The following is a 25,564-nucleotide window of genomic DNA, read 5'->3' on the forward strand; positions in this document are numbered from 1 at the left end:
TAGTCGCCGGACGCCAAAGGCGCGAAGGCGTTTGACCTATAGACTTTGGAGAAGAAGGAAGCTGGGGCTTCAAGACACTCCCGAGCGCGCTTGTGCTGAAAAAACAGAATTCAGCCCAGATACTTTTCCGGAAATTCCCTTCCCGCTCAATGGGCTGTTGCTATTGGCGAAGGCGAACCACGCCCCTTTTCTGAAAAGCCAGGTGAGCGAAGTTTTGGCGGGGCTGCCCTCTGGGTAGGGCGGCCCGGCGGGAGCGGGAAAGACGGAGTCCCTTCGGGTTGATAGGAATCGCCTTTCCGCAGCAACAGTTTTATGTTACTCATAATTGCCAGCGTGTATCTGGAGGGCGTTAGGCTGGGCTGGGGGGAACTGAATCAGGCGCGCGTCGTCTGCCGTCTTGTAAAAGCAAAACGAAATAAAACTTCTCTGCAACTTGAAAAGCACCTTGGCTTGAATGAAGTCTTCTGAAGTTATGGTGCGCCGGGTGACAGTTTGGGAGAGAAGGGCGTGCACCTTTAAAAAAAAAAAATCGGCGAGCAAAATTCTGCTATGTGAAAGCCCAGTATATCACAGTGGAAAAAAAAGGGGTTTGGGGAGTTATCTAGTCCGACCCCCTTGGTTATTGCAAAGAATCTGCAACTCCAGCGGGAGTTATCTAGTCCAACCCCCTTGGTTGTTGCAAAGAATCTGCAACTCCAGCGTCCTCTACGGTGTGAATGCTTCTCTCAGTTACGTTGTAGGGAATGTGAGGCAGCATTCTTCAGTATCATAATGGTGCAACTATTGTTGATTGTTCAAACTTACTAAGGCTTCATTATCTTAACGATTATGGCTTATCACATGTTCTTGGTGAAATGGGTATATGGAGGGTTCAAGCAGAAGGTACGGGATGTCTCCTGGGCAGGCTTGAAACACTATAATACCGAGTTTGCCAGTTACTGCCTTGTTCAGTTCTTCTACTACAGTTTTGGTCTGTTTGCTTCATATGTTCAGTTCTTGACTACAGTGGGTTTCTCTACATAGCAAACGTAGGTCATGGCTATGTTAGCTCAGATTATTTTCATCCCCAAGCACACAGAGAGAGAGAGGGAGGGAGGGAGAGAGAGAGAGAGAGAGAGAGAGACAGACCATAATTAGCTTTTGGGAAAAGTTTAGGTTGACATCATGCTAGCTAGGAATCATCGTGGGAGGAAATGCTGTGAATTGGGAGTATTTTCGCATCTGGGACCATTTCCTGACATTTAAATTGCTACACCCTCTAGTTCAAACACCTCTAAATGATGGGCCTTTGCCTACTTAACACTGTGCTGCACTTAGTCTGCAGATACAATACATTTTTGTTCTTTTTCCGGTGGACTGACCGGGAAAGGAAGTGAAAGATTTGCCTCTGAATGCAGAAATCTTTTTTAGACATTCTGAATGAAGCAATACTGTAACTTATTTCCCTATGGCTAGTCTTTAGCTAACAGTTTGGTAACACAGTTGTTGCTCTTCAGGAGGCCATGAATTGTAGATTTTGACTTTCCCCTCCCTTAATAAGGATCTCACCCATTTCTGAAATGGCAGAAAATTTTTAATAAGCTACTTGTTCCCAGTGACAATTTCTTAGGCTTCTTTCTGTCAGGAGATGCTGAAACTAGAAGCAGGATTAGGTAAGTAGGTTTTGTTGTTAAGAAAAACTGATGAAGTTGTTCCCAAGGAATATCGGCAGTTGCTATCTATCGCAGGCAAGCTGTGTTTACAGGTAATTTCAACTTATGACTACAATTGGGACCAGAATTTCCTTTGCTATGCAAGGTGGCTCTTATGTCAATCATGCCCAATTTTATGCATTTTTGCCATAGTTAGGTGAATTACTGCAGTTAAAAGAATTGTGAAGTTAGCAAGCAAATCCAGCTTCCCCTATTGACTTTGTTTGTTGGAAGCCAGCTGAGAAGGTTGCAAATGGCAGTCACATAACTCTGAGCTCGTGAATACATGTCATACATGTTGCCAAGTGCCTGAATTTTGAGTATGATCATGGGGATACTATAACTATGGGGTGGGGGTGCTGCAACTGTCGTAAGTGTGAGGACTGGTTGTAACTCATTGTTTTCAGTGCCACTGTAACTTTGAACAGTCACTAAATGAATAGTTGTAGGTCAAGGATGACCTGTATAGTGAAATTAAGGTTCAGATTCTTGCACCTTTTTTTCTGCAGTTCAACCAACTTGACCATTTTCTTTTGGGGGACTGGAGAAACAGTTTATACCTGCTGCTTGTTGTGGTACTGGAATAGTTTGGATTCATACTGTTTACTTCTGACCTTGTCATAACGAATTTTTACACAACTGTGTTGTGCCTCTGTTGCATTTGATTTGACTTGGTGCTTACTGGTGTCCAGATTTTAGATGTGCAGGGCACAGTAAGCAAAATTATTGATTATACCTCAGCTTTTATTGTCCTTACACTTTATGTATATCACTGGCTGGTAGTAGACATTCTCCAGTCAGGACAAGAATTGAGTTTGTGAGGGAGATACTTTGACATCTGGGTAGTGGGCTGTGGACAGCTGCTGAGTGCAGTAGTTCCAGCCACAATGCCTGGATCTTTCTGTGAGAGAAAAGCATGGCAGCAGGAAAGATGTTGGGCATGATCATACCATGTTAGATGCAAGCAGACGAGTTCTCTGTTCCAGAGCCTTCATCTCTTGGGACACTTACCTCTTGCTTTAGTACCTATTCCTGGATATTTAGTTTCTTGGAGCTAATTGGTTGGGAGGATGGAGACGCAAAGTTTTTTACTCGCTTTTTCAAATTGTTTGATGTCCTATATATATTTATCCTTTTGTCCTAGGTATGTTCTTTTAAGAGTTGCATTTCTGGAGAGAAAAGCAAACTAACAGACTGATTGTTTTTCCATCTGGTAGTGTGCCTGCAGTTCATTTATTCAACTTAGGCTAATTCTTATGTTTTATTTATGCAGTTTTTTGGAGCAATATAGCTTAGTTCAGGAGTGTCAAACTCAATTTCATTGAGGGCCGCATCAGCATTGCGGTTGCCCTCAAGGGGCCGGGTGGGTATGGCCTGGGTGGGCGTGGCCTACTGGGTGGGCGTGGCTAGAGTGCGTATGGCCTACTGGGTGGGCGTGGCCAGCTCTACATCGTTCGCATCAAGGGTGCCTATGGGGGCCTGGGCAGGAGTGGGACAGATCTGGGGGTCTCTGGCAGAAGGAGGGTCTCTGGGCCAGGGCCAAGGCAGTGGGGGCCGTTCCCTCACTGTTTCCAGGATGGCTTCGGGGGCCACATGAAACCACTTCGTGGGCCGGATCCGGCCCCCGGGCCTTGTGTTTGACATGTCTGGCTTAGTTGCTGCTACTATCTTTCCCCCTCCAAGTCAGTGTATGTGTCTAAATTGTTATTTCCCGTAATACATTTTTTGGAGGGAAAACCTTAGTTTGACTTTCATCAAGGTTGGATTCCCATAATAATTATTAAATCTGGAGAACAACTATATATTTTGTGTGTTTAGGATACACAAGCAACTCTTCAATTTTAAGGTTAGGTCCAATTTATGCCTAATTTATGTATGCTGTGGGTTGAGCAAGTTTTTGTGTAAAGGTAAAGGTTCCCCCGCACATGCGTGCTAGTCGTTCCCGACTCTAGGGGCTGGTGCTCATCTCCGTTTCAAAGCCGAAGAGCCAGCGCTTGTCCGAGGACGTCTCTGTGGTCATGTGGCCGGCATGACTAGACGCCAAAGGCGCACGGAACGCTGTTACCTTCCCACCATAGTGGTCCCTATTTTTCTACTTGCATTTTTACGTGCTTTCCGAACTGCTAGGTTGGTAGAAGCTGGGACGAGTAACAGGCGCTCACTCTGCTACGCGGCACTCGGGATTCGACCCGCCAAACTGCCGACCTTCTGATCGACAAGCTCAGCGTCCTAACCCACTGAGCCACCGCATCCCTTTCAGTTTTTGTGTAGGTCCTGTAAAATGTACTTACTATGTGTGTAACATTTTTAATTCTCATTAAGTCAATAATTGTTAGATGTTTAGACATCAAAGAGCCTGAAGTAAGCAGTAGAATAAACATGAAACAGAGAAATCAGGGAAATACTCAAAGAAATACTGTAGATATAATTTAATTGAACTTAGTAAGGCATTTGAAGTAAACCACAATATAGTATGTGATAAAGATAGAAAAAATGTGGGATAGACAGCATCACCACCAGATGGATTTGTAACTGGCTGACCAACTGCACTCAACATGTTCTTAATGGACTGCATCTGCATGGAGGGAAGTATGCAGTGGGGTATCCCAAAGCTCTGTCTTAGGCCCAATATCTTCACCAGTGATTTTTACACGAGGGGATAGAAGGGGAACCCATCAAATTTGCAGACAACATCAAGCTGGCAAGACTAGCCAATACTTCAAAAGATAGGCTCAAGATCCAAACAGATCGTGACACTTGAACACTGATGATACACAGTACGCTGATGATACCCAACTTTTTCTTTCCACCCCGAACCAACCCAGCGATGCCCTCGCCGTGATTGTCCCGTTGCCTGGAGGCGGTCCAGGTCTGGATGGGGAGAAACAGGCTTTGTCTCAATCCTGCCAAGACTGAGTGGCTGTGCATATCGGCATCTCGGGCTAACCAGACTATTCCACCTCTAACGATGGGGGGTGAGGTGTTACCCCCCCGTTGATAGGGCTCGCAACTTGGGCGTCCTCCTGGATTCACGACTCAATTTTGAAGACCATGTAGGAGCTGTGACCAGGAGGGCTTTTGCCCAGGTTCGCCTGGTGCGCCAGTTGCGACCCTATCTGGACCGAGATGCCCTACGCACAGTCACTCATGCGCTCGTGACCTCCCGTTTAGACTACTGCAACGCTCTCTACATGGGGCTGCCCTTGAGGACCATTCGGAGGCTTCAGCTGGTGCAGAATGCGGCCGTGCGAGTTGTGATGGGGGTTTCCCGATACTCCCATGTAACACCTCTATTCCATGAGCTGCATTGGCTCCCGGTTGCCCTCCGGGTGAGATTCAAGGTGCTGGTGATGACCTATAAAGCCCTAAATGGCTTGGGTCCGGGTTATCTGAGGGAACACCTGCTGCCGGCATCAAGCTCCCTTCGTCCAGTGCGCTCCCACAGGGAGGGTCTTCTCAGGGTACCGCCGGTAAGAGACCGGCGGACAACACCCAGGGATAGGGCCTTCTTAGTGGGTGCGCCTGCCCTTTGGAACCAGCTGCCAGTGGAGCTTAGGACCGTCCCCGACCTCCATTCGTTCCGCCGGGACCTGAAGACCTGGCTCTTCGAGCTCTCTGGCCCAGGCTGAGAATTTTAATTTTAATTTTAACTGGGGTTTTATTTGTTCAGGGACGGATATAATTTTTTTTAATCTGTTTTTAACTTTTGTATTTTTTGTTTTAACCACCCTGTAAACCGCCCTGAGTCCTTCGGGAAAGGGCGGTATATAAATATAATAAAATAAATAAATTAATAAATATAATAAAATAAACCCTATCGAACAAAATGAAATTCAGTGGTGAAAAAAATAACGTTTTTACATTTAGGCAAGAAAAGCCAAATGTACTGGTACAGATTGGGTGAAACTTGGCTCAATAGCAATAACTGCAAGAGGAATCTTGGAGTCCTAATGGACAATCACACAAATAAAATATGAGCCAGCAGTGTGCAGCAGCTGCCAAAAAAGCCAATACAATCCTTGGCTGCATTAACAGAGGGACAGAATCAAGATCATGTGAAGTAGAAATGCTTTATAATACCTTGGTAAGACCACACTTGAAATAGTGCCTCCAGTTTTGATTGCCATGATATAAAAAACATGTTGAGAGTCTAGAAAGAGTGCAGAGAAGAGCAACAAAGATGATTTGGGAACTGGAGGCTAAAACGTGAAGGATGGTTGCAGGAATTGCGCATGTCTAATTTAATTAAAAGAAGGCCTCAGGGTGACATGATAGTGTTCCAGTATCTCAGGGCCTGCCACAATAGGAGTCAACCTATTCTCCAAAGCACCCAAAAGCAGGACAAGAAGCAATGGATGGAAACTAATCAAGGAGAGAACCAACCTAGAACTAAGGAGAAATTTCTTGACAGAACAATTAATCAGTGGAACAACTTGTCTGCAAAAGTTGTGGGTGCTCCAACCCTGAAAATGAAACAAAAAAGCAATATGAAAGCAGTAAACAAACTTGTGCAGATTAGAAAAAGTAAATCAGTGAAAAAGACATTTTTTTTCTCTTTCAGGAAATATGTTTTCTCTTTTAACCCTTGCGGCAGCCTTGTGAGGGAAGTTAGCTTGAGTGTGTGTGATCCAAACAAAGTTACCTAGAAAACATTTGAACTTGGCTATGTAGTCTTAATGTGAAATATATCCATTAAAGCAATGACTTTTATAGATTTTAAATCTCACAAGCACGTTAAAGAAATAACTGCATTTTTATCTATTTCTGCTTTTGTGCCTGCAGTTTTAACTTTGCTGAGGAAGAGAAGGAGAAGCTTTGTGTGCTGCTAGGTTTGTGCTGACTGCTGCAGGGCTAGTAGAAAAAGTTTTCTTTCTTAATATAAGGGGAAAAAATCTGTAATCCAAAATAACATTCATGGAGTATTTGACTTTAGGCAGTTAAGAATTTGTGAGTAGTCAGCTGAGACAACATACTGTCTTAAAATTACCTACCAAAAAAAATCTACATTTTCAGATGAGTTGATTTGCTGACAGTGGTATTTATTCATTCTGTTCAAAAACATAAAGTCAAAAGTTTGCATTTTCCATTTTCCATACATAGCGACAGACTGTAGATGCTGGTGCCATGTCTTTAATTGCTTCTTTATTTCATGATTCTTTCCTTCTCATTGCTTCATAAAACTTGAAGCTACACTAATTGGATCACAATGTGTTCCACAAATTAGATTTCTAAGATACAGTTTTATAAAACTTTAATTGGCCCTTAACATCCCTGAAAGTTCAAATGACATGCATTACACTACAGTTAGTGTTGTGTAGCTGCAGTGTCTTTCAGATGTTCCATGGAGTAGGAGTGCCCAGGGAAACATTTTCAATGAGAATGCAATATCTTATTTTTCCAGAAGTAATGTAGGATACATGTTAACTTGCATTGCATATTGTTTAAGAGCAATCTTAATTGTCTGTCCTTTAATCTGGCTCCTTTTTTGCCATTAATTCTTAACATTTGAAAGTCATGGAGGAACAGGTAGTACTTAGATAAGTTAAAGTGCACATTGTGTTTATCTCAAATGTAGGTGTAGCCACAAGCACAACTTGGCCTACCAGCTATTGCTGCATTATTTTAAAAATATTTTATTTATCATATATGCCACCCATCTCATAGAAACGTCCTCTTGGTGGCATACAATAAATACATTAAAGACAGTAATTTCAAAAACACACTACAAATAAAACTTTATTATAAAAAGCAGAAGAGTAGAGAGAGCATTACTGTAGTTGTTACACATAATATAGCCACCTCATTAAATCTGCATTCTTGTAAGACCCCCCAAGCCTATTGACATAGCCAGGTTTTAAGGGACTTTTGGAAGCTGGAAGGACATCAAAGATGGGGCCAGTCTCATCCATTGAATCCTGCTGCGCTACATCCAGATCCCCAAAGCTTGAGGCTTGAGGCCCCTCCGCAAGAAGCCTGTCCTGGACAACTATCGTCCGGTCTCCAACCTTCACTTTCTTGCAAAGGTTGTAGAGAGCGTGGTGGCGCATCAGCTCCCTCTGTTCCTGGAGGAAGCTGATTATTTGGACCCGTACCAATCGGGCTTTAGGCCCGGGTACAGCACGGAGACGACATTGGTCGCGCTGGTGAATGATCTCTGGCGGGCTTGGGACAGGGGTTGTTCCTCTGTCCTAGTCCTATTAGACCTCTCAGTGGCTTTTGATACCATCGACCATGGTATCTTACTGCGGTGCCTCAGGGGTTTGGAAGTGGGTGGCACTGTTTTACAGTGGTTCTCCTCCTCCCTCCTGGGTCATTCGCAGTCAGTGTTGGCAGGAGGGCAGAGGTCCACCCCGAGGCCTCTTGTTTGTGGAGTTCCTCAGGGGTCGGTCCTCTCTCCCCTCTTGTTCAACATCTATATGAAGCCGCTGGGTGATCTCATTCGTGGTTTTGGGGTGGGGTATCATCAGTATGCTGATGATACCCAGCTTTTTCTTTCCACCCCGAACCAACCCAGTGATTCCCTCGACGTGATGTCCCGTTGCCTGGAGGCGGTCCGGGTCTGGATGGGGAGAAGCAGGCTTCGACTTAATCCCTCCAAGACTGAGTGGCTGTGCATACCGGCATCTCGGTTTAATCAGTCTATTACATCATTAACTATGGGGGGTGAGGTGTTACCCCCCGTAGATAGGGCTCGCAACTTGGGCGTCCTCCTGGACTCACGGCTCAGTTTGGAAGATCATATAGGAGCCGTAGCCAGGGGGGCTTTTGCCCAGGTTTGCCTGGTGCACCAGTTGCGGCCCTATCTGGACCGAGATGCCCTACGTACAGTCACTCATGCGCTTGTGACCTCCCGGATAGACTACTGCAATGCTCTCTACGTGGGGCTGCCCTTGAGGACCACTCAGAGGCTTCAGCTGGTGCAGAATGCGGCCGCGCGAGTTGTGATGGGGGTCTCCCGATACTCCCATGTAACGCCTCTTCTCCGCGAGCTGCATTGGCTTCCAGTTTCCTTCCGGGTGAGATTCAAGGTGCTGGTGATGACCTATAAAGCCCTAAATGGCATGGGTCCGGATTATCTTAGGGAGCACCTGCTGCCAGCGTCAACTTCCCATCGTCCTGTGCGCTACCACAGGGAAGGCCTCCTCAGGGTCCCGCCAGTCAAGGAGTGCCGGCGGGTGATTCCCAGGGGGAGATCATTCTCGGTGGGCGCACCTGCCCTATGGAATCAGCTGCCGGTGGAACTCCGGATCGCCCCAACCTTCGTTCGTTTCGCCGAGACCTAAAAACCTGGCTATTTGAGCTGGCCGGCCTGGACTGAGGGGTTTTTAAGGTTTTAAATTCAATTTTAAAGTGTTGGGACTATTAATTTAATTGTATTTTAATCTGTATATTGTATTTTTTTTAATTTGCACTGAAAACCGCCCTGAGTCCTTCGGGAAAAGGGCAGTATATAAATTGAATAAAATAAATAAATAAATAAATAAAGCAAGGACCAGCTTGCATAATTTAAAAATGTCTAACTCATGCTGGTCTGATCTGCCATTCCTTTATCTTGATGTGCTCAATATTGATAGCCAAATCTGGCCCTAGGTTCTGCCTCAGTTTACCTTTCCAATAAGCAACCGAGACCGAAGATTATTTAAAAGCAATTTATTAGGGTACCCTGATAAAGTGGGATTTCTGTATGAAAAAGGAGAGAACTTTGAACCCCATGTTACGTTCCTTTTTATAGTTAACACAAGAAAGAAAATGGAAGAGGAAAGTTGATTGGACAGGATAAAAGTAACCTCCCCTTTGCATAGGAAGTCAGTTACATGTAGTCAAACATGTTACATATTTGCATCCCATAATATCACATTCGTTCATTAAAATAAGGTCTGACATCAGAAGGGACGTAAATTATAAGGAAAAAGATTGGAGTTCACAAAAGAGATAAACCAAACCTCAATTTGTACTAAGAAACTTTTTCTTATCTGTAGATAGTCTCCAGCCTGTTTTATCTTTTCAGTTTAGGAATGTTAAAAGCTATTCCTGCATTCCAGTCTATAATGTGCCTGTAGATTATTTTAAAAGAAAGAAAAAAAACTCAAACTACAAAATATGAAGTAAAATATAAAGTAACTAAGTTAGTTAACAAATTACAAAGTCCATGTCATGTACCCCTCAGTATGTAGTATGTTAGGCCTTCTACCCTTTGTTAGACAAAATTTAGTTTATTCAGATACATATTCATGTTTTGTAGGACTGTATTGAGATTGGTAGCCAGAGATCCACTTAAGATTTATTGAAATGTTTAAGTACTTCGAAATGGGAGGCCTGCATCATTCATTGGATAAGAATGGCTGAAAGACTAAATAGGACTATTTTTGGACTTTGGATTTCCCCCCCAACTACTGCACTCTTGGTGTTCACAAATCCTGACAATAATGGTTATCATCATTGGACTGCAAGTTGCCCACCTTGGGCTATATAATAAGTGAATTAGTCTTACATGGAAAGCTGGTCACTTAACTCTAAGGATCACTAAATTAGAACTATAAACACACAGTGGTTTTGGCTGTATAGGAATCCTATTCTTGAAATTAAAGGGAAATGGTTGTGCTGACCAGTGGATAGCCCTATCCTTAATTCTATCTAACGTATTCATTATTCCCAATTTCCTACCACATTTTTATTTATCATTAGGTGTAGCATGCCAGAAACACTCATGGCCCAGGATCCTACAAAGCTGCAAGCCGAGGTGGATCGACTAGCAGCTGAGCTGCAGGAGGCAATCCAAGAGAATGTCCAGGCAGCCCAATATGGGCTGGCTGTGCTGGAGGAGAATGAGGAGCTCAAGCAGCGCTGTGGAGATCTAGAAGGTCAACTAGAGGTCCTACGTGTAGAACTGGCCCACATGAAGGAGGTACGTGAACAGTTTCCCCGCTCTGCCTTTGACCCTTTAGGATGACCTAGCTTGGGCAGTGAGGATGCTGTTTCTTAGAATGTCTTCCATCTTCTTTGCCTTAGGCTTTGGCAGAATCTCATAGCAGTCATAAACGAGCAGCCGTTGATGGGGAGAACCGGGAAGAGTCTCTACTCAGGGAATCAGCTTCCAAAGAGGCCCATCTGACTCAAACCATTGAGGAGCTTCAAAGTGATGTGAAATTCCTGAAATCCCAGCTTGACAATACAGGGGTGGAAAATGAGCGGCTCAGCGTAGCTCTGCGAGACTTAAGGAAGGTAATTTGGGCAACTCTTGATTTAGGAGAGAGATGCTTAGAAGCCTCAGAATAAAGTAAAGTATATAAAGTAATTATATTCATATTAAGCAAATGACTATGTTCTGGTACTCTTAGCCAGGAAGAAAGAGATTGTAACACAAGTTTGAAAGTATTATAGCTGAGAGGATTTTGTTGCTGCACGGCTGGTTCAGTTTTTATTTGTCTTGAAATTTGACCAGCTACTGTTCACTTGCTTTAGAATTTCTGCTGCCATAAGACTTGGAGAGTTTACTTTTCATGTTTAAACCGGACCTTAATTGCTACACTTGGGTTTCCAGGATTTATAAACATACTAGTGTAATGTCCTGCTTATTTAGGGAAAAGTCATGAAACCATCTCTCCCCACTCCTTTTCAGACTTAAAGCTGGGAAACAGTGTGTGGGAAATAATCCAAGCATTTAAACTTTCACTTGAGAGATCCTTTGAAGAACAGAAAAAAATGTAGTAACAATCTTCTTACCGAAAACACCTCTGGGAGGAGGCCATGTTACTTTAGTCTGACATCCCAAGTGTCTGAAATATATTTTATCCATAAAATTGTACTGTGGTTTCCATCTGCTTGACTCAGAGTACTGGTGGGTGATGATTTTTAAGTCCTTACATGGCATGGGTCCGGAATACCTCGGGGACCACCTGCTGCCGGCGTCAACCCCCCTCTGCCCTGTGCGTTCCCACAGAGAGGGCCTCCTCAGGGTGCCTCCGGTCAGAGAATGCCGGCTGGTGGCCCCCAGGGGGAGGGCCTTCTCTGTGGGCGCCCCGGCTCTGTGGAATCAACTGCCGGTTGAGCTCCGGATGGCACCGGATCTCCGCTCCTTCCGGCGCTGGTTAAAGACCCACTTATTCGAACAAGCTGGCCTGGCCTGATGGGGAGTTAATTTAGGGTTTTAAATATTTGTATATTTTATTGTTTTATTTTGGGCATTAATTTAATTCTGTTTTAACTTTTGTATTTTTGTATTTTTATTATATGCCCTGTTCACCGCCCTGAGTCCTTCGGGAGAAGGGCGGTATAAAAATTTAATAAAACTAAACTAAACTAAACTGATTCTGGAGGTACTTCTGGTGTCTCAGAAGTGCAATGCAGCAGACTTATTTCTGGCTCTTTTTCAGTCTTGGAACTGGAGTTCTGTATCCATTGCCATATTTCTGAAACATTCAAAAGATCTGTGTAGCCACAAGTTGGCGATAAGCATTTGACTTTCTGTAAAGAAATTAATATTCATGTGACTACTATATTCTTTCTTGAGAGTTAATGCAGCAATAACTATTCTGTGAAGGGTGGGGTGTTGACTTTTCCTATCATATTAACATATACGCTTTCTGTTGCATTCCCTTCCTTAGGAAATTACATTTTTTTGCCCCTTTTCAGAGACCAATCAAGTGTGCTACTGTATTTGCTGCTTTTACCCCTTTCTTTTGCATGCTTCTCATCTAAAGAACAAGGCTTCCCAGTGGTGGACTATGTATAATTAGGTCCACTTTAGAATGCTGGATCGCAAATTCCAAGGGTAACCTTCAGAACTTAATAGTTTGTTAAAACATAATGGGCAGCCTAAATTGCTTCTAAGCTTAGTTCTGTTTTTGTTTTAGGAAATAAATAGCTTTACATACCCTTCTCATAATTCCTTTCCAGGAGTTCCAGACTCTGGAGTCTGAAAAAAATCAATTGCGTGAGGAGATGAAACAAGCTAAGTCACGGGAGCTTCACCAGTTGCAGGATTGTGGAGAGCTTGAAGAAGAAAATATCTCCTTGCAGAAACAGGTCTCCATCCTCCGGGGAAATCAGGTATAAGGGTATCCACAATGTGGGCACCTGGCATTAGCCTCATCTGTATGTATGCACGTGCCCGCCATGATATCTATTTAGGACTTGATCTACTGTTGATTTAATATGAAACAGGTTATTCAGTGCTTAACTCCTGTAGTCTAAGGACACTACTTCAGTTGTCTACAACTGTGTGCTAGTTATGCAATTTCATTAACAATATGATCCTTGTCCTGAGCTAGCATCTAATTGGAGAGAGAGAGTGGAAAGCGTCTGTTTGCATACAGGATGGGATTTGGAAAATTAATACAGGGAAAGAGCTGAGTAGAAATAAATAGTGGCTCCTTGTGCAGAAGCAAGGGCCTATTGAACTCAAGAACTTGTCACTTCTTGCTCTCCTAGCTTTCATCCTCACTGCATAATTTACCTGTTGTTGCCTGGGCCTCCATAAGTCAGAAGTGCCTCGGCTAGTTATTTACTTAAACAGTGTACAAGACACGGAGAAGGTGTAAATCAACCTTCTCCAGCCTCTGCTCTCTAGGTGTGTGGGAACTACAATATCTAAATGCCATGGGGCTTAGAAATTTTAGGAGTTGTAATCCCTATACACTTAGTGGATAATTGTATATTGGTGAATGGGGTGGGGGATAATCTTCCCTTTTCTTTAAGAGTATTAGTGGTTTGGGAAGATTTATTCTCTCTATTGCAACACCTGCCTGGTGGAATCTTCTCCTTCTAGGAGAAGTGAGGTTAGGTCCATCCCTCTCAACATTCTGCAAGTCTCCAAAATCCTGGCTATGTTATCAGGCCTGGGGCCCGAGGGGGATCAGAGAGATTTTGCAATGGCTCCCCTACTGTGGCTAATATAATTTCCTGTTTTGTTTGTTTCCTTTAGTTATTTTTAACTGATTATTTTTATGTGTTTGTTTTTTAATTAAGCACCATACATAGCCCAGAGTCACTTTCATGTGAGATGGACAGCTATACAAATGTGATAAATTTCTTTTTGTCTAACACAATATGTTCTAACTGGCAAGTTCCAGGTATATATACTTCAGCTTCCACAATTCTCAGTAATGTCCTTGCTGGCCGGGGAATTTTGGGAACTGCTCCCCATATTGGCTTCGGAGCTGCTGGTGTAGTTGGATATGAAAGGCAGACTCTGAACAGAAATTCTGGAGAATGCTTCTTAAGTGTAAAGGGTCAAAACGCCTGAAAATTTCTATGTACCGGTATATGAAAAGGGGTTAAAATTGTTCAGAGCATTAAAAAAATTAAAATTTTCAGAAAGTATTTTGAAATTCTTAACGTCCCCCTCATTGAAAACAGCTTGAGCAGACTAGTTCATTCTTGTTTTCTGATCTTTTCTTCAGTTAATGTTGACCTGCTTCCGTCTCTTATTCACTTGTGTCACTAATCTTTCTCTATGTGGAGTTTTCCAACAAAACAGAAATCCCTACAAAGTTTATCAACCTTCTAGACAATTGAAGATAATTTAAAACAATTATGATTGTTTTTAAAAAATAGACTTTTTTTCCTTTTGTAGATCATAGTATAAATATTTTCAAGACCCAAATAGATCCACTAATGCATATTTATTAAAGATTTGTTAGTGTAACCTTATCTTCCTCATCCACATACCAAGTTAAACTTTGACTATTATAAGGTCACTGAGTTGAAATACTTTGTTCTGCTAATAGTCAGGCAGTGAATTCCTTGAGGAAGCAAATTACATATGCTGCAATCGGATGTTTGACATTTTTAAATGGAAAAAGGCCTTAGTAGTAGATTTTAAGAACAGTGTTATTGGCACAGGAAAAAAAGGCATACATGATGCCTATATTTATTTATTAAATTTATATGCCACCCATCTTACTATCAAGTGTGACCTAATCTAATTGATATAATTTTGAGCTACAGTTGAATGAAAAGAGATATAGACTTCAAAGTGTGGAGTGGAATACATTTGCATTGCCAGTACTAAGTTCCTGTTTCATCCTAAGGTGGAATTTGAGAGTGTCAAGCGTGCCTTAAGGTGCCATGAGGAAGAGCTCATGTTGGCTGGTTCCCAGCTACAAGAACTGGGCCGTCTTCGGGATTTGGCCGAACAGCAGCTTCAGGAGGCCCTTGAGACTGTCCAGGCTGAGCGTGAGCAGAAGCAGGAACTGCGGCGGGAGCTAGCCATCTATGTTGGGGGCCGTCATGATTCTCTGAACAGCTTGCAGGCCAACCTGGAGGAGCTCAGCCACAGCCACACCACAGTGTGTGAGGAGCAAGACAGTGGTTTTGCCAGTGGTAGCAACGTAGAGGGGCTGACATCCACACCTCACAGCTTCCAGCCTGCACCTGGTCTTGTTGCAGACCTCTTCAGTGAACTTAACTTGGCAGAGATTCACAAGCTACAGCAGCAGCTCCAACAGGTAAGGAAATCAGAGCTTTTGGTTAGGGCTGGGGAACAGGAATTTGGGTTTGACAAGAGTAATGGTTTGCAACACTGATTGCGTTCTTATTGAACAGAGAATTGAGCAGATTTGTTTCAGTTGCCAAGGAGTTACTGATGACCAGCAGTGTTCATTCGGATATACCACTTCAAATGAATAGAAAAACAAAGGTGAATGGTCAGTGTATGTGTAGAATGAACTGGGATAATATGGAGAAAATTCTAGCCAAACTGTTCTGAGACCTGGCAGAATGGCAGAATTTTTCATTTTGATATGATTCTCAAAACACCCTGATATCACAAAGCCCATCCCAATAAAATAAAACGCTCTTGTATAGGCATGGAGTTTCTGGGAACATACATAACTGCTATCTGATTATGTGTCCTTTAATGAAGGGTTGAGATGTTGGGAAACACATTTTTCCTGCAGGACTATTGCCTCTGCAAATGAACTTTTTGGTTTTTTGATCTCCCTGGCTGCAGCCCTGAAGATTAACTCCAGTACCTGATAGTATCACTTAGAATTATAGGTAATCCTCAACTTACGACCACTTTTTTCAAAGTTATGATAGTGCGGAATACATGAACTTACTACTTGTGCCTGATATTATGGCCACTGCAGCACCCCGTACAGTCACGTGGTCAAAATTTAGATGCTTGGCAGCCCATCTGCACTTATGACTACATCTCCCATCTATGCCCTTCTGGCTACCTTGCACCCTGCCTTGAAAGGGTGGCAAGCAACTGCAGAACCCCACAGCATTGTGGCTGCTTGCCGTGTCTTGTGAAGCCTCGGCTGCTGCAGCCCACACAAGCAGGCATTCATTCACCTAGAGCTGCCTTCTCTCCCAGTTCCCCACAACAATCTTTTCGCCTTTTGTGACCGGCCGCTGAAGCAGGAGCACCTTGCTGCCTTTGCTATCTCCATTTTGAATCTACAGTTGCCACGCTACCCTCGGTGCTCCTGCTTCTCTGTTGTGAACGCTTCCCATACATGGCTCCTCAGACGGCCTCAGGAGTGCATCACCAAGCCACGGTGTCCATAAAGCGTCGGCACCCACGAAGCACCAGCAAGCATTTGTTTGCTCAGCTGCCTTCTCTCCCAGTTCCCTGAACTGGCCTTTTGCTTTTGCACCGAGCTGCCGAAGCAAAACCATTTGCTGCCTTTGTTCTCTCTCTTTTTTTTTAGACCCAGCTTCTCCAGTGAACCCTTCTCTACATGTGGCTCCCTGAGCCTTCAAAACACTCTGCTGTCTCTGGAAGGACAGGGCAGCATTCCAAAGGCTGTGCTATCTCGGGAAATGGATGAATGGTAGCTGGAGTGAGCTGGGACAGACTAGGGCAACGGGAGTTTCATGGAGCGTGGCAAGCAACCCCACAAGGCAGGATGCCTGCCAGCCAAAGAGCAGAGATGGGGGTGGGGGAGATAGGCAGGTGGAAGGAATTAGAGGCAGTCCCTTACCTTTACTGAGGCTGGGTGGGGGAGGACCTAGCCTGGAATGCCTTGGATTGGGGCGGGTACTCACTTAATGATCCACAATTGGAAGTGCCTGGATTGCCATTGTAAGTCGGCACAGTCATGTGACATTTTATGACTGCACTGACTTACAACAGCAATCGTGCTTCCAACTGTGGTGTAAGTTGAGGACTACCTGTGCTAGCAAAGAATGCAGAAGCTAATGTGCAATTAATGGGTTGCAATGAGACTAAAACAATAAGTCCTGTGATTTAATTCTAACTCATCAAAGCTTAACATGTCACTGAACTCCTGTGGGGAGATTGTAGGTCAGAAGAGCCAATACAAGGCTGGAGACATTTAAAATGTTTTAATCAGGGATTTAAAGGTGAAAATTACTCTTTGGTACTACGAATTGGCACTCAGTGCAAGAAGTGATTCTGGTTGTGAGCTCTTCAGATGATAGTTACCTTTTCTTGGACTATGTGATGCCATTTTTCAGGTTGAGGAGCATCCCTGTCAACTGTAGAACTCATTGCAGCTCCCTACTTTGTTTAGTTCATGTTTGCCTGATTGGGCTGCTTAACTACCCTGTTCCAAAGTTTCTGCTTGTGAAACAGGTTCTTGAAAGCTGGTTTTCCACTTCCTCCTCTGTTGAGTATGTTTCTCCCCACTTTCTCCCCATTTAATAGTATACCTAGTTTAGCAAAGAACACTGTGTCAGGGAGCTCATTTCCAGCTCACTATGAAAGCTAATCCTTGGTGGCATATCAAGGTCTAAAGCTCAGCGCTTTTCTATCTGAGTTAAACACTGGCTCGGAGAAACCCAGATGGAAATTTGGCAGGACTGTTAAGGAGATGGGAGAGCCTCTCCTTTCCATCTCAAGATGGGCCACAGCCTAAAGATAGATAATAGATAAAGATTGAAGAAAACAGCCTTGGTTTTAGTGAAATCAAGGCAGTGTTTGGTAGTCTATGTGTTCTAATTTATTTATCACATTTGTAAAAAAAAAATCCAACAAAGTAAACCTGAAGTTCAGAGTCTTTCCCTGTCCCTGTTACAACCTGCTGTGGGAATTGAGATTAATCTTATTTTAAGTATTGGGGCTTAGCTTTTGAAAGGGTGCAGTGATATTCCAAACAAAAAAATCTTTCTGAGCAAACTTAAGCTAATCTGGGATTCAGAATATGGATAGATTGCCTCTCCCTAATTCTCCGCAGTCATATATTGCATTAAAGCAAGATGTGGTTTGTTTTATACTACCTTAATGTGTTGCATGAAACCAATTACGTTACTTTGTTAAACCATGGTTCATGGTTTGCTTTGATGAATTTAGCCAGTGTTTCTTAGTGAATAAATTATCTTTAGTACATAGTGTAATTATCTTTAATACCTAGTGTAATATGTAAACCCAATTAACATCTTACCATAGGAAATTCTGTCCTATCTTGTCTTTTTTTCCCATAGGCAGAGAAAGAAAAAGCTTCACTAGCTTCAGATCTGCAAGATCTCAAGAAACAGCTGACCAGGACTAAGGAGATCTTGGCCCAACAGCAGTTGTGCAACAGCCGTCAAGTAGATCAGCTTCCAGCCCCAGAGGCTAAGCCTAGTGCTAATAACAGTGGGGATAGCCTGTCACCCAATAATAGGGAATGCTACTGTGAGGAGCTGGAAAGGGCCCAACTGGTAATCCGGCAAGAGAGAGAGGCAGCTGCCCATCTAGAAGCTGAGTTGAGAATTGCTCGACGGATTGCCAGAGAGTGTCAGGCACGGCTGGCTGAGACTCAGGAGGAGATCCTTATTTTTTCTGAAGAGATGGCAGCTCTCTACCATCACATCTGCGCCTGCCACAACATAACCCCACACCGTGTGGTATTGGACTATTACAGGGAGGGCCGTGGTGTCCAAAGTGTGCGCAGGAGGCAGTCCTCCAGAAAACATATGTTCACAGAAATAGAGACAACTAGCAGTGCAGACAGATCACCAGCCAGTAGCCCTGGCTCCCCATGTGGTTTGGAGCCTCTGTATGTCACTAATCTGACAGAGATCTTGAGAGAACAGCTGGGGCATCTGCAGGTGGCACTGTCCTTTGCCCATCAGCAGCACCCAATGGGGCACAGAGCTGAACTGGAACGTGATAAAGAAGTTCTGGTAGAAGAGGTGCTGAAACTGAAGTCCATGTTGAGCACAAAGCGTGAACAGGTTGCTACACTGCGCACAGTGCTTAAGGCCAACAAGCAGGTAAGTGCAGGAAGTCCTACTTGGAGTACAGATCTGCCGTGGGCTAACAGAATGGAAAGTGGTCCTGAGAGTCATGTTTGAGAGCATCCACTCCCATGCTCTTTAACATCTATATGAAACCACTGGGGGAAGTCATCTGACAGACAGGTATGGCACTGAAGATATCCAGCTTTATATGACAAATTTAGGCTGTAAGCCAGGGATCAGCGACTTTTTCTGTACAGGGCAAAATCCCACTCCTTTTCCACCTCTGTAAGTACAGCTGGCAGTTCTGCAGACGAAAGACTGCTACCCATTGGACAGCCTTGATCTACCAAGGAGGCTGTTGAATCACATTGGCTGGGACCCACATCTCGCACTGGGAGCTCAGCTAAGGTTCAGGCCTGGTGATCTGCTATCCATCCATCTGTTCTTAGCTTGCAGGCCATATAAAAACAGGCAGCAGATTGGATTTGGCTTATGAGCCGTAGTTTGTTGACCCTTGCTCTAGGTCATTCCTTCATCCCTCATCACTAAACATACAGGTAGTCCGCAGTTTATGACCATCTGACTAATGACCACTCAAAGATAAGACTGCATTGAAAAAAGTGACAATTGGTTCTCACACTTAACGACCATTGCACCATCACCATGGTCAAAATTTGTGTGCTTGGCAACCTATACATATTATTAACAGTTCCAGGTCCCAGAATCATGTGATCCCCATTTGCAATCTTCCCAAGAGCTTCCAACAAGCAAATTCAATGGGGGAAGCCAAATTTTCTTAATGGCTGTGTGCATCTGCTTAGCAACTGTAGTAAAAAAAGATGATAAAATTGGCCACGATTCACTTAACTGCATTGTTTAGCAGAGAAAGTTCTGGGCTCAATTGTAGTCATAAATCAAGGACTACCTGTAATTCACCTATTCTGGAAAGAGCAAAACCATTATAAAAAATAGCTCCTAGAACCTCTGCAAGTAGTTTAGTAAGTTCCATAGTCTATGAAAGGGGTCCCCAACCCCCAGTCTGTGGACCGGTAGCGGGCCACGGCATGCCAGCAACCAGTCTGCACAAACAAGCAAAGCGCCATCCATGGGATGTAGTCAGCACACAAAACTATGCACTCTCCAGCCCTTGGAAAAACCTTTCTCCACAGAACTGATTCCTGGTGCCCAAAAGGTTGGGGACCTATTGAAAACTGCTGAGAGGTCCAGAAGGGCTGAGAGATGTGCTCCCGTCATCCGGTCCCAATACAAGGAATCCAGCAGAGCAACCAATATGGTTTCAATCCTATACCTGGGCTTGAATGGTAACTGAAAAGGTTCCAGATAATCGGATGTTTCTTGGGTGCTAAATAACTGGTCCACTACCACTATCTAAGCAACCTTCCCCTTTTGAGGGTTGCCCAAAAGTTATCTAAGACCATTCGATCCAAGACTGGCCTTTTCAGAAAAGGGTGCACTACAGCAATTTTCAAGACTGGGCATCTCCCTTTCCTGTAACAAGAAATTGACAGTCTCCTGGGCCTAGGTAGTCGCACTTCTGCCTATTCCTATCAAAAACCAGGATCTGTGAGGATCCAAGCTACAAGTGGCAATGTACTATCTAGATAGTTCCCTGTCCATTTTTCAGATTTTGCAGGCCAAAAATTATCCCAGATTCAGCAAGTCAGATTATTGTTCACCAATGAAGATTGCTCATGAGGAATCAAGGGTTTGGTGAATACAAGTGTTGTTTTTTCAACAAAACACTATATAAATTGGTCACAGTGGCCAAGCAGGAGAACATATTGATTTCTCTAAAAGGAGATGTATAACCTTAAGCAAGGCAGGCAGATGGTAGGCTACAATTGGAATATGAGAACAGTGAGAAAGCTTAGCCTCCAGTGTAGGCCCAAACATGAGCTTGTACCCATGCTCAGTCAGATTTACTTTTCATCTTTATTTGCCAGTGCTCCAGGCATCACTTCTAGCTTGCCTCTTGTTCCCAGAAACACACCAAACTGCCTTCCAGGGAGCTGGGAAAATCCTCTGGAAGCAATTGGATCCATTGGGCAACTGTGATAAGTCATCTAATAAGCCCCCTGCTACATGGAGATCTAGATCAGGGCATGATCAGACCATAGCAGTAGGGTAGATGGGAATCAACTCTCCAGATTCCATGCCATCTGGTTAGAAACAAACACGAGGTTCAAGGTGTGAACATCTAATGTGTCAAGCCATGGATATGTTGTCATCTTGTGAATTCTTGTGTGTTGTGTTGCTCCAGTTTAATATTGTTCATTGTTTCATGTTTGTTTTTGTATTGTGATGATTTAGAAATTTAATAAATAAAAACAGAAAAACTACATCCTTATCTCATTATATTATGAATTTAAAAAGGGTTTGATACAGACCTTCCCTGATATTCTATGAAACAAATTTAAACAAAAGAACAATGTAACTCCTCTGAAAGGCTAAAAAATGGAAGTCAAATGGAAGTCATCAGAAAACCAAAATGAAAGGAGTTAAGTGGGTTTCTTCAGGAAAGTAGTCACAATAAAGCTATGTCCATAGCTATAGCACATTGGGTGCGAGTTGTGGTTCTGGGCCTTCAAATATTGATGCCATAATTTGTACTGAAGCATGTCAGTCTGTCCAGATCTTAAGAAAATGCATTCCTTAGCTCCTATCAGTTGTGCCAATATAATTTGGATGGTAGTCATGATAATTGTATCCCTCCTTTTTTGTCTGGAAGCTCTGCTGCATCTCCCAATATCTCCTCTTAACCTCCTGTGCTTGCTGAGCCCTTCTGTTACATTTTACTGATGTCATCCTGCTTTCAAATATAGTAGGTTGTGTCTGCAGTACAGACACGTCTTTTCCTGCCCAACTTTAAAGTCAACAAAAGCCAGAATGAATGTTTCCAAGTGTATAACTATAGAAATGGGCAATCAGTTGTTTTCTGGGAAAAGGTTTTGTGCAGATGTGGTCCAGTCTGTTAATGTAGCCGCGCAGTTGCCCCTCGAGTTATTAACAGACTGAGCTTCCCAGGAAAACTTCAGCAATGATACACCCATGGTTGGAGTGACATTTTCAGGGTGATCTAGAAGATTTGGGGAAGCATTCAGCTTCTGGATTTTCTATAAAGGAGGCAAATGAAGGATATTTGTGTATTGTGAATGTCTGCGACCTTTCTTTGCAGACAGCAGAGGCAGCCCTGTCAAATCTCAAAGGACAGTACGAAGGTGAAAAGGTGCTGGTGTCGGAGACCATGATCAAGTTGCGTCATGAGCTCAAGGCCTTGAAGGAGGATGCTGCTACTTTCTCTTCCCTACGTGCCATGTTTGCTAGCAGGTTAGAAGCAGTGACTGCTTAGTGAGGCAGGAAATGTGCCTGTTTTGGAGTAAAGAGTCAAATAGGATTGGGTTAGTTCTTCCATCACTACCACTGTTCCGTAATATAGTGTGTGTGTGTGGATAGATAGATAGATAGATAGATAGATAGATAGATAGATAGATAGATAGATAGAGATAGATAGATATATAGATAGATAGATAGATAGATAGATAGATATAGATAGAGATAGATAGATAGATAGATAGATAGATAGATAGATAGATAGATAGATAGATAGATAGATAGATAGATAGATAGTATGGGTGTAGGTGTGTGTTTATGTATCGGTAGATGTATACTTTTGAGAGCAGGCAACAGAATTTCATTTTTAATGTGGGTCAGTGTGTTCACAGTAAAAAATGACAAGGTTATTTTATCTATCTTAGTGCAAGGATAGGGTGACTGGGAGCTACATGGAACAGCCAGTTGGCTTTGGTGGATTTCATTCTTCATTGACTATGAAAACTCAGCAAAATTTGCCACTGAATTTTGATGTTAAACTGCTATGAAAAGAGCCTTTTGATACTGAATACAACAGAGGATTAAGGAAAAAGTTTAGAAACAGAAATGTAGCAGTGAGTGTCCAAAACCAGTGATGAATTATATATAAAGTTAATTTCAGGAATATTTTGGAAATTTCATTTTTCTTCATTTCAACTTTTTATTTTTTTCCAAATACTTTAATACTACAGTGAGAGTAGCATTTTAACCACCCATCTTCTGTATTAAGAACTATTTTTAAGAGGGATGGAAGTAGTGACAAGTATATTTGAGTGGGACATTCTGCCAAAGGTTTCAAATTAATGGGGACTTGCCCAATTGGCTTCAGCGGAATATTTATTTATTTTTGCCACATATTTAATATCAATGTGCATTCCTTTTCTGCTCTAGTGTGTTTTACCCAAGTTTTTTCTGGCTATGCTTGGTATAGTGTACAAGACTACCAAAAGCAAAATGCTGTAGCGGAAAGAAACAAAAGTAGAGCAGTCATCAGACATGAAAACATTGTAAAACCTTTTATTCTACATAATCTGTTACGAGGAGTGGCCAACTTTCTAGCAGCCTTATCCTGAAAATTGTTCTATCTCTCTGGTGTCTTGAAACTCAAACATAAAATTTCTAAATATTCCTTTATTCTACATCTTTTCTCCCCTGATATAAGACAATCTGAGATGTGTTTCAAGTGAGATTCCATACTGTTTCTGGCACTTAAAGGGCCATTGGATATTAGCCTTGCAAAGCAGTTTGTGGAATTGTTTTTCGACATATGCCTGAACCTGTTGCCTCCATTTTTTGCCCCCAGGTGTGATCAGTATGTGAGCCAGCTAGATGAGATGCAAAGGCAACTGGAAGCTGCAGAGGATGAAAAGAAGACTCTAAACTCCTTGTTGCGCATGGCAATCCAGCAGAAGCTGGCACTCACACATCGACTGGAGGCTCTTGAAAACCCAGTGGAAGAGTTGCGGGGCAATAGGAGGGTACTCAGAGCAGCCAAGGTTAGTGCGGTAAGAATAAAAGGAACCACTGAGAGATGATGGAGGAATAAAAATCGCCCAGTTCTTAAATTTGCTATAGATGTAACACACTGTTCACCTAGCTGTAATGGAGAGTGTTCCACAGAGCTACATACTCATCTCTACTTTTTGTTCTTGAACATAGTATGTGGAACTCCTTTCTTTGGCACCAGTTGTAGGCAATGTTTGGGTAGAGTTGAACTGAGCCTGCATTGTGTTCGTACCAAATCCCAATTTGCAAATCTGCTTTCAAGCACAGTTTCTGTTCTTTATTTAAATGCATAAACATCAATGGACTGTAGTGGTCTCGTTATTTTGAAGAAATAGGAGCTATGGGCAAATAATAAAAATTATGACCCTGGGACGAGCAGTTGCAAATTTTGATTATAGATGAAGCCACTCACAAACTCTTGTCTGCATGCTGGAGCATTTCTGAATTGCTACTTATTTTTTAGCAAAATACTTCTCACAAGCCAAAGATGATGATTTCAAGAAATAAAAGGCACACAGTGAGGATTTATAAGGATCTGGGGCAGTCAAGTAGTCATGTTTATTTTTTTTTAAAGGCAGCAAAATTATTTTTAGTTACAAATGCAAAGATTAAAAACTAATGCACACAGAAAAATATAAAAAAAGAAAAAATAATTGCAAAAAAAGGAAAAGAAAAAAGATACATAGTAAAGGAAAAAATTGTAAAGAAAAATTACCTTCTAGACAGGTACAATTTCAGTAACATTCTGTTACTATAGCAAAGGAGTTCTTATCTCTTATCAATAAACAAATTATTAAAGCCTCATAAATTGATCCTGGTCAGCAAAAGTCCGTTAAGAATTATCAGAAACAACAGGATACATGTTTCAACTTTGATCAAATAACCCAACTTTATACTCTTTCCTTTAACAATCTTGATTTTTGAATCCTTTAAATCAGACGTGTCAAACACAAGGCCCGGTGGCCAGATCCGGCCCGCGAAGTGGTTTCATGTGGCCCGCGAAGCCATCCTGGAAACAGTGAGGGAACGGCCCCAACTGCCTTGGCCCTGGCCCAGAGACCCTCCTTCTGCCAGAGACCCCCAGATCTGTCCCACTCCTGCCCAGGCCTCCATAGGCACCCTTGATGCGAACGATGTAGAGCTGGCCACGCCCACCCAGTAGGCCATACACACTCTAGCCACGCCCACCCAGTAGGCCACACCCACCCAGGCCATACCCACCCAGCCCCCTGAGGGCAACCGCAATGCTGATGCGGCCCTCAATGAAATTGAGTTCAACACCCCTGCTTTAAATAATATCCCAGCCTTTGATTTCTTTTCATTTTCTCTTTGTCTCTTCTCAAAATCTTCAAAACTTTTAAAAGGTCTCATTTGTAAATCCAAAATAAACAGTCATCAAGTCACCCTTTCAGTTTGTTATTTATATATCCCTTTCAATTAATAAGATATTTGTTGGCTTCATTTGTAAATCCAGTGTAACATCTTGTTCCATGTCATTCTGGTAGCCTGTTATTTTTACATCCACATTTGAATCAGCTTCAGTCTCAGTTTCGTCCAGTGAGATTTATTCCTCTCCTATGGCCTCTTTAAGTTCCATTTTTAAAGTAGCAGACAATCTTGAGAGAAACGTCTGTATGAGTTGTTGCCACATCATATTTGAAGTCTTTCCCAGTTGTATTTTGTTCCATTCTATATTAATGTGTCTCTTATTCAATAATTCTAATGTTCTTTCTGCTTCCGTCTAGAGTCTTACCTTCAAAATTCCTCTTTCCTCCCCCCCTCCCCCTCTAATCACATTTTCCCACAGGAAGGTTTCTTATAATTAATTAAAAAAATATTGTTTA

General features: G+C 42.8%; 1 protein-coding gene across 1 annotated transcript; it reads left to right on the top strand.

Annotated features, from left to right (window-relative positions):
• Positions 1-13: 13 nt before the first annotated feature.
• LOC310636204 (protein bicaudal D homolog 2-like) lies at positions 14-24,016 on the top strand. Its single transcript, XM_083355812.1, has 8 exons — positions 14-202; positions 10,377-10,596; positions 10,701-10,913; positions 12,588-12,740; positions 14,723-15,139; positions 18,084-18,857; positions 22,021-22,172; positions 23,518-24,016. Exons 2-8 carry the CDS (start codon positions 10,384-10,386, stop codon positions 23,747-23,749), a joined length of 2,154 nt encoding a protein of 717 aa, XP_083211938.1. The 5' UTR covers positions 14-202; positions 10,377-10,383; the 3' UTR covers positions 23,750-24,016.
• The last annotated feature ends 1,548 nt before the right edge of the window (positions 24,017-25,564 follow it).

This window comes from Vipera ursinii (genome assembly GCF_947247035.1).
Source record: "Vipera ursinii genome assembly, chromosome: 2".
Lineage (NCBI taxonomy): Eukaryota > Metazoa > Chordata > Lepidosauria > Squamata > Viperidae > Vipera > Vipera ursinii.

Bases quoted from the DNA above. Each gene is read 5' to 3' on its own strand.
- LOC310636204 (XM_083355812.1), top strand. From the start codon at position 10,384: ATGCCAGAAACACTCATGGCCCAGGATCCTACAAAGCTGCAAGCCGAG. The intron at 10,597-10,700 runs GTACGTGAACAG...TCTTTGCCTTAG, and splicing joins AACTGGCCCACATGAAGGAG to GCTTTGGCAGAATCTCATAG. The intron at 15,140-18,083 runs GTAAGGAAATCA...TTTTTCCCATAG, and splicing joins TACAGCAGCAGCTCCAACAG to GCAGAGAAAGAAAAAGCTTC.